Consider the following 12,162-nt stretch of genomic DNA (forward strand, 5'->3'; position numbering starts at 1 on the left):
CGGGAGAAGGGGCGGGAGGGCGGCCGGGAGCCGCCGGCGGGGCTGTGGGGAGCAGGGCTGGTGAGGAACAGCCTGGGAGCCCTTCCCATGGATTGGTACGTGCTGGGCTTGGAGCAGGGCAAGAACCACCTGCCGCAGCCCCTGCGAGCCGAGGGCTTGCCCGAGGTTGAATTCCTGCGCAGCAAGCGCCTGGCGTTCCTCCAGCGCTGGCACCTGCCCGTGCCCGACCCTGACCACGGCTACCACAGCCTGGAGGAGGAGCAGCAGCAGCAGCACAGGGGTGTCTGCCGGGAAACTGGGGAGCAGCGCGGCACTAGCGGGGATTTAGAGCAGCCCGAGGATGCGGGGGGACAGCCCGCAGGTGTCCCCGGGGAGCCGCTCCGGGGCGCGGCTGAGGAGGGAGAAGCCTTGGCTGAAGAGGAACGTGAGGACTCGGAAACAGAGCAAGACTTCCCGATTTCCACCAGACCTGCCTGTGCGAATAAATTAATCGATTATATCATCGGGGGAGTATTCAGCGGGGAGGAGAGTGAGGGTGAGGAAGACTGGGATGATGGTGATGATGATGAAGATGATGATGACGGGTTTGACAGCGAAGAGCTGCCCTCGGACTCAGACGCCGGCAGCCAGGACGGGGAGAGGCTTCATCTGTGGAATTCCTTCTACAGCTTGGATCCCTACAACCCTCAGAACTTCACAGCCACCATCCAGACGTCTTCCAGCGAGCCGGGAAAGGGAATGTCGGACATGGAAGAGGAGGAGGAGGAGGAAGAAGACTCGTGGGCAGAGTCCTCCGAGGGCTCGCCTAGTTCCGAGGAGGACGAGTGGGACTGTGACAGCGTGGATGAGGCGGAGAGCTTGAAGCTTTGGAACTCGTTCTGTAGCTCGGACGATCCCTACAACCCTTTAAATTTCACGGCGGCCTTTCAGACAGCGGAGAAAAAAGGGACGCCGGGTTTGCAAGGGGCAGAGAGGGCGAGTTCTGCCACCTCGGAGCATTTCTCCGTGTGTAGGGTACAGCTGGAAAAACACAACCGCGGCAGCGCTGAACTGGGGCAGAGCAGGGAGAAAAGTGCGAGTTCCAAGCGGAAAAAGGTACAGATCTTATTAATATTTTTGTGTTTTGGGATTGTTGAGGAAAAAAACCAGGCACACTGCGCCAAGTGGGGGTGAGGTCAGCGTTCCATATGTGCTGATAATTTCCCTGGAATGCTGCGCCTCATCCTTGGCACGTGATGGGAGATTCTGAAACTCATTCTGAGAGTCGCTGACAAGAATTTTTTTTTCCTCTAGACTCAAAGTTCTCTTTCCGTTTTCCGTTTTGAGTTGTAAATTTCCCTTCTGTTTCTCTTGTGGTTTCGACGTCACAGAAACTGCAGGCCTGGGGTGGAAATTTTTCCCTGAAAAACTCCAGAGCTGGGAGGAGTTTCCCTGAGAAGCACCAGTTTCTGTTGAAAGGAAGTTACTTAGGACTTGAAACCGAAAGAATTTTTAGGATTTTTTTTATAACCCAGGTTGGCTTGTTCAGTGCTCTGGAGTAAATTGAGGTTCCCATATAAATTATCCCAATATTCCCATTTCCGTTAAAGATATTATTAAATATTATAGTGTAATATTATTTATAAATATAATATTTCTATAATATTTTTGGGATAGCTATTTATGGGATAGCTGTTTATAGGTTTGCTATTTATGGGATTGTTATTTATAGGATAGTTATTTATAAGAGAGATGTAATCAAAAACTGGACTTTTGAGCCCAAACAGAGTAATTTGTTTTTTTTAAGTAATTTGGGCACTATTAATAATAACAATACCTGTGCTGGGATGCACATAAACAGAAATTTATCCTAAATTTTGTGGTGCTGCAGATGTTCAAGGTGGATACCTCAAACATCTGGATGAGGAATAACTTGAATACCAAATCCTTGGGCAATCCAGTGGTGGAACAAACCATTCAAATAGCAAATATTTATAATTATTTCATATTTTTTCCAGCACATACATCTATTTTCTCCCTTAATTTCGATTAATAATGAATTTCGAGCACTCCCAAGTGGCAGGGCTGCGATTGCAAAGGGAATTTTTGGCTCGGGTGCTGTCGGGGCTGTGGTGAAAGAGGGGATGAGGTGGCTGCAAAACCCCAAATGATGTCAGAGCCCCGGGAATTGTGGCTCCGACTGATGTAAAAAAGCTGCAAGGTGCGGACGGGCTGATGTAACAGCTCCTAAAGCAGCTGCTGCAGAGGCCGGGCACATTCCTGAGGATTCCCGAGGATTTTTGGGATTATTCAGCCAGCTCAAGGCCTGCTGGAATCCTGCAGGGTGTTGTTCCCAAAGCCATAAAATCTGGGAGTGTTGGTGGCACTTTGGGCTCAGCCGTGTGAGGGCACGTGGCACTTTGCTGGCCCTGCTCCCAGGGATTTTTGGGATCAGGGAATTCCTTGATCCTCACCTGCTGATTTTTGGAGTCACCTCTTCATCCTCTCCTTGCACAAAACACCCCCTGGGACAGTGGGAAATGTCCTCATGGAATGGCATGCCCCAAACTCTTCTGGAATTGCAGATTTTCCTGTTTGGAAGCTCCTTGCAGCACCAACACCCTCCTCGTTGTGCTGATAAATCCCAAGAATGGAGCAGCATTTTTTTGTTTTTAACATTTCCATGTTTTTTCCTGCTTCCAGGAATATTTGTCCTGTAGCAGAATTGGTTTTGAGGAATCAATCCTGATTTTTGAGGTGCTGACAGTTCAGTTTGTGCCTTTTTATAGCCGAATGCCAAATAAAGTCAAATAGTCCAGCAGGAACCTAAAATAAACTGAGTTTAACTCAGACTTAAATCCTTACTATGATCTTAGTCTAAACCCTGCCAAGTGCAGATCCCGAGCCTATAAATTCCTTTATTTACTTAAAATAGCTGTTAAAAGGAGTTAAAAGTGACAGTTTGGTGTGTATATTTTTAATTTCATTACGTGAACTCCACCCCCTAGAATTCCAAGAGGGATTGTGAATTTTGTGTGTATATTTTTTAATTTCCTCACATAAATTCCACCCCTGGAATTCCAAGAGGGATTGTGAGTTTTGGTGTGTATATTTTTAATTTCATTACGTGAACTCCACCCCCTAGAATTCCAAGAGGGATTGTGAATTTTGTGTGTATATTTTTTAATTTCCTCACATAAATTCCACCCCTGGAATTCCAAGAGGGATTGTGAGTTTTGGTGTGTATATTTTTAATTAATTTCATTATGTGAACTCCACCCCAAAAGGGATTGTGACAGTTTTTGTGTGTATGTTTTTAACTTCATTACATAAACTCCACCCCCTAGAATTCCAGGAGGGATTGTGACAGTTTTTATGTGTATATTTTAAATTAATTTTATTATGTGAACTCCACCCTTAGAATTCCAAGAGGGATTGTGAGTTTTGCAGTGTATATTTTTAATTAATTTCATTATGTGAACTCCACTCTCTAGAATTCCAGGAAGGATTGTGACAGTTTTTGTGTGTATATTTTTAATTTCATTACATGAACTCCACTTCCTGGAGTTCCAAGTGAGATTCTGACAGTTTTTATGTGTATATTTTTAATTTCCTTACATAAACTCCACCCCTGGAATTCCAGGAGGGATTGTGAGTTTTGTGTGTATATTTTGAATCCAGCACGGGTTGTTCCGGTCACGTTGGGTTGAGTGTTGTCCTCTGTTCCTTCCTTATCTGTCCCCGTGGTGACTCACAGGGCTCTTGACTCAACAAAACCTTTCTGTTTGTTTTTTTGGGGGTTGTTAGGTAATCCTCAGCAATCCCCCAGTGCCAGCAGTGACCCCAAAATCCCATCAGGGACCCCACAATCCCATCAGGGACCCCACAATCTCAGTAGTGACCCCACAATCCCATCAGGGACCCCACAATCTCAGTAGTGACCCCACAATCCCATCAGGGACCCCACAATCTCAGTAGTGACCCCACAATCCCATCAGGGACCCCACAATCTCAGTAGTGACCCCACAATCCCATCAGGGACCCCACAGTCCCAGTAGTGACCCCACAATCCCATCAGGGATCCCACAATCCCAGCAGCGACCCCAAAATCCCATCAGGGACCCCACATTCCCAGTAGTGACCCCACAATCCCAGCAGGGATCCCACAGTCCCAGCAGCAGTCCCACGCATACTTTAATCATATTCTACTTGTTTTTATAATATTTTAAATCTATGTTTTTAATCCATTTTTATCCATATTTTACTTATTTTTATCTATTTTTTTTTTGCCATTTTTTATCCACTTTCCAGCCTGACTTTGGACACTCCCAGGGATGGAGCAGCCACAACTCCTCTGGCAATTCCACCATTCCAATCCCAGTCAGGAATCCCTTCCTAACATCCCTCAGGAGAAATTCCCAATCTTTTCACCACTCAACAACTTCAACTCAAACCCCAAACCCCACCACTTTAAACATCCATTTGCTGAGAACTGCAACACCCCAAATGATGTCAGAGCCCCGGGAATTGTGGCTCCGACTGATGTAAAAAAGCTGCAAGGTGCGGACGGGCTGATGTAACAGCTCCTAAAGCAGCTGCTGCAGAGGCCGGGCACATTCCTGAGGATTCCCGAGGATTTTTGGGATTATTCAGCCAGCTCAAGGCCTGCTGGAATCCTGCAGGGTGTTGTTCCCAAAGCCATAAAATCTGGGAGTGTTGGTGGCACTTTGGGCTCAGCCGTGTGAGGGCACGTGGCACTTTGCTGGCCCTGCTCCCAGGGATTTTTGGGATCAGGGAATTCCTTGATCCTCACCTGCTGATTTTTGGAGTCACCTCTTCATCCTCTCCTTGCACAAAACACCCCCTGGGACAGTGGGAAATGTCCTCATGGAATGGCATGCCCCAAACTCTTCTGGAATTGCAGATTTTCCTGTTTGGAAGCTCCTTGCAGCACCAACACCCTCCTCGTTGTGCTGATAAATCCCAAGAATGGAGCAGCATTTTTTTGTTTTTAACATTTCCATGTTTTTTCCTGCTTCCAGGAATATTTGTCCTGTAGCAGAATTGGTTTTGAGGAATCAATCCTGATTTTTGAGGTGCTGACAGTTCAGTTTGTGCCTTTTTATAGCCGAATGCCAAATAAAGTCAAATAGTCCAGCAGGAACCTAAAATAAACTGAGTTTAACTCAGACTTAAATCCTTACTATGATCTTAGTCTAAACCCTGCCAAGTGCAGATCCCGAGCCTATAAATTCCTTTATTTACTTAAAATAGCTGTTAAAAGGAGTTAAAAGTGACAGTTTGGTGTGTATATTTTTAATTTCATTACGTGAACTCCACCCCCTAGAATTCCAAGAGAGATTGTGACAGTTTTGGTGTGTATATTTTTAATTTCATTACGTGAACTCCACCCCCTAGAATTCCAAGAGGGATTGTGAATTTTGTGTGTATATTTTTTAATTTCCTCACATAAATTCCACCCCTGGAATTCCAAGAGGGATTGTGAGTTTTGGTGTGTATATTTTTAATTAATTTCATTATGTGAACTCCACCCCAAAAGGGATTGTGACAGTTTTTGTGTGTATGTTTTTAACTTCATTACATAAACTCCACCCCCTAGAATTCCAGGAGGGATTGTGACAGTTTTTATGTGTATATTTTAAATTAATTTTATTATGTGAACTCCACCCTTAGAATTCCAAGAGGGATTGTGAGTTTTGCAGTGTATATTTTTAATTAATTTCATTATGTGAACTCCACTCTCTAGAATTCCAGGAAGGATTGTGACAGTTTTTGTGTGTATATTTTTAATTTCATTACATGAACTCCACTTCCTGGAGTTCCAAGTGAGATTCTGACAGTTTTTATGTGTATATTTTTAATTTCCTTACATAAACTCCACCCCTGGAATTCCAGGAGGGATTGTGAGTTTTGTGTGTATATTTTGAATCCAGCACGGGTTGTTCCGGTCACGTTGGGTTGAGTGTTGTCCTCTGTTCCTTCCTTATCTGTCCCCGTGGTGACTCACAGGGCTCTTGACTCAACAAAACCTTTCTGTTTGTTTTTTTGGGGGTTGTTAGGTAATCCTCAGCAATCCCCCAGTGCCAGCAGTGACCCCAAAATCCCATCAGGGACCCCACAGTCCCAGCAGTGACCCCAAAATCCCATCAGGGATCCCACAGTCCCATCAGGGACCCCACAATCTCAGTAGTGACCCCACAATCCCATCAGGGATCCCACAATCCCAGCAGCGACCCCAAAATCCCATCAGGGACCCCACATTCCCAGTAGTGACCCCACAATCCCAGCAGGGATCCCACAGTCCCAGCAGCAGTCCCACGCATACTTTAATCATATTCTACTTGTTTTTATAATATTTTAAATCTATGTTTTTAATCCATTTTTATCCATATTTTACTTATTTTTATCTATTTTTTTTTTGCCACTTTTTATCCACTTTCCAGCCTGACTTTGGACACTCCCAGGGATGGAGCAGCCACAACTCCTCTGGCAATTCCACCCTTCCAATACAACTTCAACTCAAACCCCAAACCCCACCACTTTAAACTTCCATTTGCTGAGAACTCCTGACTGAATCCCTTCTTTTTGCAGGTGACATTCCCTGAGCAGGTGACTGAGTATTACATAAGCAGCGAGGAGGATCGCAAGGGGCCTCATATTCTATTTATTTTTATAATATTTTAAAGCCATATTTTAAAGCCATATTTTACTTATTTTTGTCTACTTTTTTGCCATTTTTACCCACTTTCCAGCCTGACTTTGGACACTCCCAGGGATGGAGCAGCCACAACTCCTCTGGCAATTCCACCATTCCAATCCCAGTCAGGAATCCCTTCCTAACATCCCTCAGGAGAAATTCCCAATCTTTTCACCACTCAACAACTTCAACTCAAACCCCAAACCCCACCACTTTAAACTTCCATTTGCTGAGAACTCCTGACTGAATCCCTTCTTTTTGCAGGTGACATTCCCTGAGCAGGTGACTGAGTATTACATAAGCAGCGAGGAGGATCGCAAGGGGCCTCATATTCTATTTATTTTTATAATATTTTAAAGCCATATTTTAAAGCCATATTTTAAAGCCATATTTTAAAGCCATATTTTAAAGCCATATTTTACTTATTTTTGTCTACTTTTTTGCCATTTTTACCCACTTTCCAGCCTGACTTTGGACACTCCCAGGGATGGAGCAGCCACAGCTCCTCTGGCAATTCCATCCCAGTCAGGAATCCCTTTCCAATACTCCTCAGAAAAAAATCCCAATCTTTTCACCACTCAACAACTTCAACTCAAACCCCAAACCCCACCACTTTAAACTTCCATTTGCTGAGAACTCCTGACTGAATCCCTTCTTTTTGCAGGTGACATTCCACGAGGAGGTGACAGAGTATTACATAAGCAGCGAGGAGGATCGCAAGGGGCCCTGGGAGGAGCTGGCTCGGGACGGCTGCAGGTTCCAGAAACGCATCCAGGAGACTGAGGAGGCCATTGGCTACTGCCTGAGCACTGAGCACAGACTGAGGGTATTCCACAGGCTCCAAGAATCCCATTCCCAGAGGACTGACCCCTTCTAGCACCTTACAACTCCTGCAATTTGCCTGACCCTTAAATTAATGAAATCTCAACCGCAAGTGGCAGCTGCATGTGCTGAAATGGGGAGAAAAATGGGATTTTTTTTTTCCCCTTTTTTTCCCAACTTTGATACTCAGAAATTCTTGTTTTGATATCCAGATAAAACCCCTGGAGCTCCCTGAAAGGATGCTCTAATTGCATTCCTGTTAATTAGCACTTGACACACAACCAGACTGCTTGGGGTTCAATCCATTCCCAAAAAATGCCTTTTCCTGCCATACCTTGGGAAGTGTGGGGACTGTTCCTTTGGATTTTTGCACTTTGGAAAGGAGGAAAAAACAAAAAAAAAACAAAGCAAAACCTATTTTGAAGGAAATATTTATGGGGTTCATTCCCTAGAATTGCAGTTTTGATTTAAAATTCCCTGAGGAATGTGCAGGTGAGGGGTTTTTTTTTTTGTATTTCTCCATTTTTTACAGCTTCTCCAAAAGCCTCATTTTTAAAAATCCTTTCCTTTTAAGGGATTTTTTTCTACTTTTTTTTTTTTTTGTTTGTTTGGAATAATCCAATGTTTGAGTGTTTATGGAGCTTTTGGAGGTTTGAATATTCCAGCCAAGCTTTGGTTTGATTGATTTAAATAATTCCCATTTCCAGGATTATTCCAAAGGGTTCTGGCTGCTTGTCCAACAAATCCCTTGGGTTTTTGGAACCAAGGAAATTCCTCATCCCAATTAATAATTAAAACTTAATGAGGCTGTGGATGATGCTTGAATTTAGGGAGCAAAATTCCTGAATTATTTAATTAATCTTTGCTGTAATTCTGCTTTGGGAGAGGGATTGAAGTGAATTTTTATATCCAATCTGCTTATCCTGATAATTTTCTTGGATTTAAGGAAATTATCTCGGATTTAAGGAAATTTAAAGACAAAAATTCCTTGTTTTCCTTCCCAAAAATCAGTATTAACTCTTTGTGTCTGCACTGGGGTCACCAAAAAACATTTCAGTGAGTGGACAAAACTCTTTATTTATATTCTTAATTTAAAATATTACATTATTTAATCAAAATCCTTGAGGGGAAAAAGGGGTTTGGAGCTGGAGGTTGGTGTGGGAATTTTCCAAGCAGGGAAAATAAAAATGGAAAAATTCCAATGTTTGCACAAAGTTGGGTCAATAAATCAATTATTTGTTCAGCTGGCCAGAATAATTTCCATTTTGTAGAAGAAAAAATTTTAAAGTGCTTTAAATTTATCCTTAATTCCTTCAGTTTTTAATTTGGAAGAAAATTATTTCTTCCTGCTTTATCCTGATTTGAAAATCCCAGAATTTTTGTATTTATTTTTATTGCAAGAAGTGGCTTCCTTGAGTTGAAAAATCCCTTTTTTTTGTGGTGCAATTAGAAAATTTAGTGGATGAATTAAATCAGAGCTGTGTTAATTCAAATTCCAACTCTTTGCCATCCTAAAAATTGGGATTTTTTTCCTCAAAAATAAGTTCAAAATTTGCATCACCCCCTCAAATCCTGAGAAATCCACTTGGAATTTTTAAGGATTTTACTCCCATTGGATTTGCTTTTTAATTCAGGGGGGGCAAACCAACCCAAAAAAACAACAAAAAAAATGGAATTCCAAGAAGAAAAAAATGTGGATTTCTGAGCATTCCAAGGAAAACCCACGACATGAATTTTTCCATGGATCTCCCAGTTGGTTTTTCCCACGGATCTCCCAATCCCTGGGATTTTTTTGGGATTTTTTGGGGGATTTTTTGGGGATTTTTTTGGGATTTTGGGGGGATTTTTTGGGGGATTTTTGGGGGATTTTTTTGGGATTTTTATGGGATTTTGGGGGGATTTTTTGGGATTTTTTTGGGGATTTTTGGGACTTTTTTTTGGAATTGTGGTGCTTCAGTTCTTTCTGGACAACTCGGATTTCTTGGTGCTCAGGAGAATGCTTCAGTTCTTTCTGGACAACTCGGATTTCTTGGTGCTCAGGAGAACCTTGGGAATGCTGGGAATCCACAGCTGCTTGGAAAAAATGGGATCTTAAGAAGGGAACAGCTGCTTCCAAAGGGTTCAAACCTTGGAAAAATGACATTTTTTAAAATCAGAATTCCCATGGATGAGCTTTTCTTCTCCAACCTCCTTTTTTTTCCCAGCTATTCCATCAGGAAATGGAATTTAATTACCACCAAACCCATCCCTGAACACCTCAGAGCTCCCTTTTAAAATTCCTTAAAATGCATGGGAAGCAAAGCTTGGAGGGAATTAAATCAAAACTGTGATCTGCAGATTTTTATGGGGGGGGAAAACCAGCCGGGAAATCCAATTTTGGGTTGGGTTTCTGGGTGGTGTTTGTCATTCTTTGGGTTTTAGGGCAGGGAATTCCATCCAGGGGGTTCCTCTGAACTGGAATTCCTGACAGGAGCTGGGAAATTATCCCAAAATTAGAACAGAAAGTGCCTGGAGGAATAAACTGGATTTTTCCAGGGATTCCCAAAGGATGGGATGAAGAATTTTTGGGATTTAACCAAAATCCCGCTGCCAGCTCCTTTTGGAGGTGACACCCACAGTGTTCTGCTCCACCTGTCATCATTCCCTGGGAATCTCTGGAATTCTGAGGGAATTTTGGGAAGAAATTCCAAATTCCTGGAGGTTTATTCCTTAAAAAAAACCAAAATTCACTCAGAATTCCCACCTTGGAGCGCAATCCATGTTTTCCTCTCTTTGCTTTCACCTTGTTCATCATCCCTAAAACACCCCAAGGTTGATTTTCCTGATGATCAGGATAAAAAAACTGCTGGAATAAAGAAAAAAAAAAAAACAGGGAATTTCCTGCAGTATTCCTGAAAAAAAAATAGGTGGAAATGGGGAATAAAGGAATTTAAATGAGGGATAAAGGATTGGAGCTGCCCTTGGGATAAAAACTCTGCCTGCTTTCCCCTTGGATATGGGCACTGCTTTCCTGGCCTGGGTTTTTGGGATGCACATGGAATTTTTCCTGAGCTGTCCTCACCTTCCAGTGCTGCTTTCTGCCAAAAAAAAATATCATGGAATGGTTTGGGATGGGAGGAACAGCAAAGATCCCCCAGTCCCACCCCTACTCCCTATCCCAGAGTGCTCCAAGGGTGGAACAGCCACAAATTCTCTGGGAATTCCTTCCCAAAATCCCATCTGAGCCTCCTCTGGTAAATCCAGCAAAACCTCAGGGTGTGGCAATGTGCCCCTGGAGGAGGAGCTCCTCTTTTCCTTTTCCTTTTCCTTTTCCTTTTCCTTTTCCTTTTCCTTTTCCTTTTCCTTTTCCTTTTCCTTTTCCTTTTCCTTTTCCTTTTCCTTTTCCTTTTCCTTTTCCTTTTCCTTTTCCTTTTCCTTTTCCTTTTCCTTTTCCTTTTCCTTTTCCTTTTCCTTTTCCTTTTCCTTTTCCTTTCCTCCTTTTGCCTTCTCCTTTTTCCTTTCCCCCTTTTGCCTTTTCTTTCCCCCCTTTTCCTTTCATCTCCCATCCCTCCCTCCCCCATCCCACCAAAAAAGGCTCCCCAGGATCATCGAATCCGTGCCAGCTGTGCCCTCTCTGCATGCCAGGCACGTCCCCTGGCTCTGGAACATTGGGAATTTGGGATCTGGGCCCAGCTCTCTCTTTGTGCCAGGCAGGAGCAAAGCCCCAACAGAACATTTGGATTCAGCTCCTCTTCCTGGGATCATTCAGGTTGGATTTGAGGTGGAATGAGGTGCTGGCAAAGAGGGGAAAACAGATCCAGGTGGAAAACATTCCCAGAGCTGCAGGGGGGAGTGCCAGGGGCACACCTGCAGTGCCAGGGACACACCTGGAATGCCAGGGACACACCTGGAATGCCAGGGACACGCTTGGAGTGCCAAGGACACACCTGCAGTGCCAGGGACACACCTGGAGTGCCAGGGACACACCTGGAATGCCAGGGACCCACCGGGGCACACCTGGAATGCCAGGGACACACCTGCAGTGCCAGGGGCACACCTGGAGTGCCAGGGACCCACCTGCAGTGCCAGGGGCACACCTGGAGCACCAGGGGCACACGTGGAGTACCAGGGACACGCTTGGAGTGCCAGGGATACACCTGGAATGCCAGGGACACACCTGGCGCAGAATTCCCCCAGAATCCGTGGCTGCTCCATCCCTGGAAGTGTCCAAGGCCAGGCTGGGCAGGGTTTGCAGCGCCCTGGGATACTGGAAGTTTTCCCTTCCTTCCCTAAATCCTCAAATCCTGCCCATCCCAAGCATTCCACGATTCCAGTCGCGGAGGGGACGTCGCCTGGGGACAGTGACAGCGCCGCGTCCCTCGCTCTCAGCCGCATTCCCGGTTTTTTATCCCGGGAATGTTTTGTCCAGAAGGTGGTGCCAGAACCGTTCGGGACGCTCGGGCAGCGCCGCCGCCGAGGCCACCGCCCCCTCTGAATTGTCCCCAAGGTGCCACCTCCTCCTTTGAGGCTGTCCCCGAGGTGCCACCTCCTCCTTTGAGGCTGTCCCCGAAGTGCCACCTTCCCCTCTGAGGTTGTCCCCGAAGTGCCACCTTCCCCTCTGAGGCTGTCCCCAAGGTGCCACCTCCTCCTTTGAGGCTGTCCCC

General features: G+C 44.7%; 2 protein-coding genes across 2 annotated transcripts in view; both read left to right on the forward strand.

The window, feature by feature from the left end:
* Positions 1-6: 6 nt before the first annotated feature.
* On the forward strand, positions 7-9,180 carry PPP1R15B (protein phosphatase 1 regulatory subunit 15B). The gene is made up of 2 exons (XM_005430781.2): positions 7-1,095; positions 7,362-9,180. The coding sequence occupies exons 1-2, from the start codon at positions 88-90 to the stop codon at positions 7,572-7,574; spliced, it is 1,221 nt and encodes a 406-aa protein (XP_005430838.1). The 5' UTR covers positions 7-87; the 3' UTR covers positions 7,575-9,180.
* Positions 8,004-12,162, forward strand: part of PLEKHA6 (pleckstrin homology domain containing A6) — a 64,589-nt gene continuing 60,430 nt past the window's right edge. The window contains exon 1 of the mRNA XM_031065108.1: positions 8,004-8,011. Within this exon, the coding sequence (XP_030920968.1) occupies positions 8,004-8,011 (8 nt within the window). The remainder of the gene's footprint in view (positions 8,012-12,162) is intronic.

The sequence above is a fragment of the Geospiza fortis genome, unplaced genomic scaffold (genome assembly GCF_000277835.1).
Source record: "Geospiza fortis unplaced genomic scaffold, GeoFor_1.0 scaffold71, whole genome shotgun sequence".
NCBI lineage: Eukaryota > Metazoa > Chordata > Aves > Passeriformes > Thraupidae > Geospiza > Geospiza fortis.

Coding starts and splice junctions, on each gene's coding strand:
- PPP1R15B (XM_005430781.2), top strand. CDS start 88: ATGGATTGGTACGTGCTGGGCTTGGAGCAGGGCAAGAACCACCTGCCG. Junction 1,096..7,361: donor CGAGTTCCAAGCGGAAAAAG/GTACAGATCTTA, acceptor TTCTTTTTGCAG/GTGACATTCCACGAGGAGGT.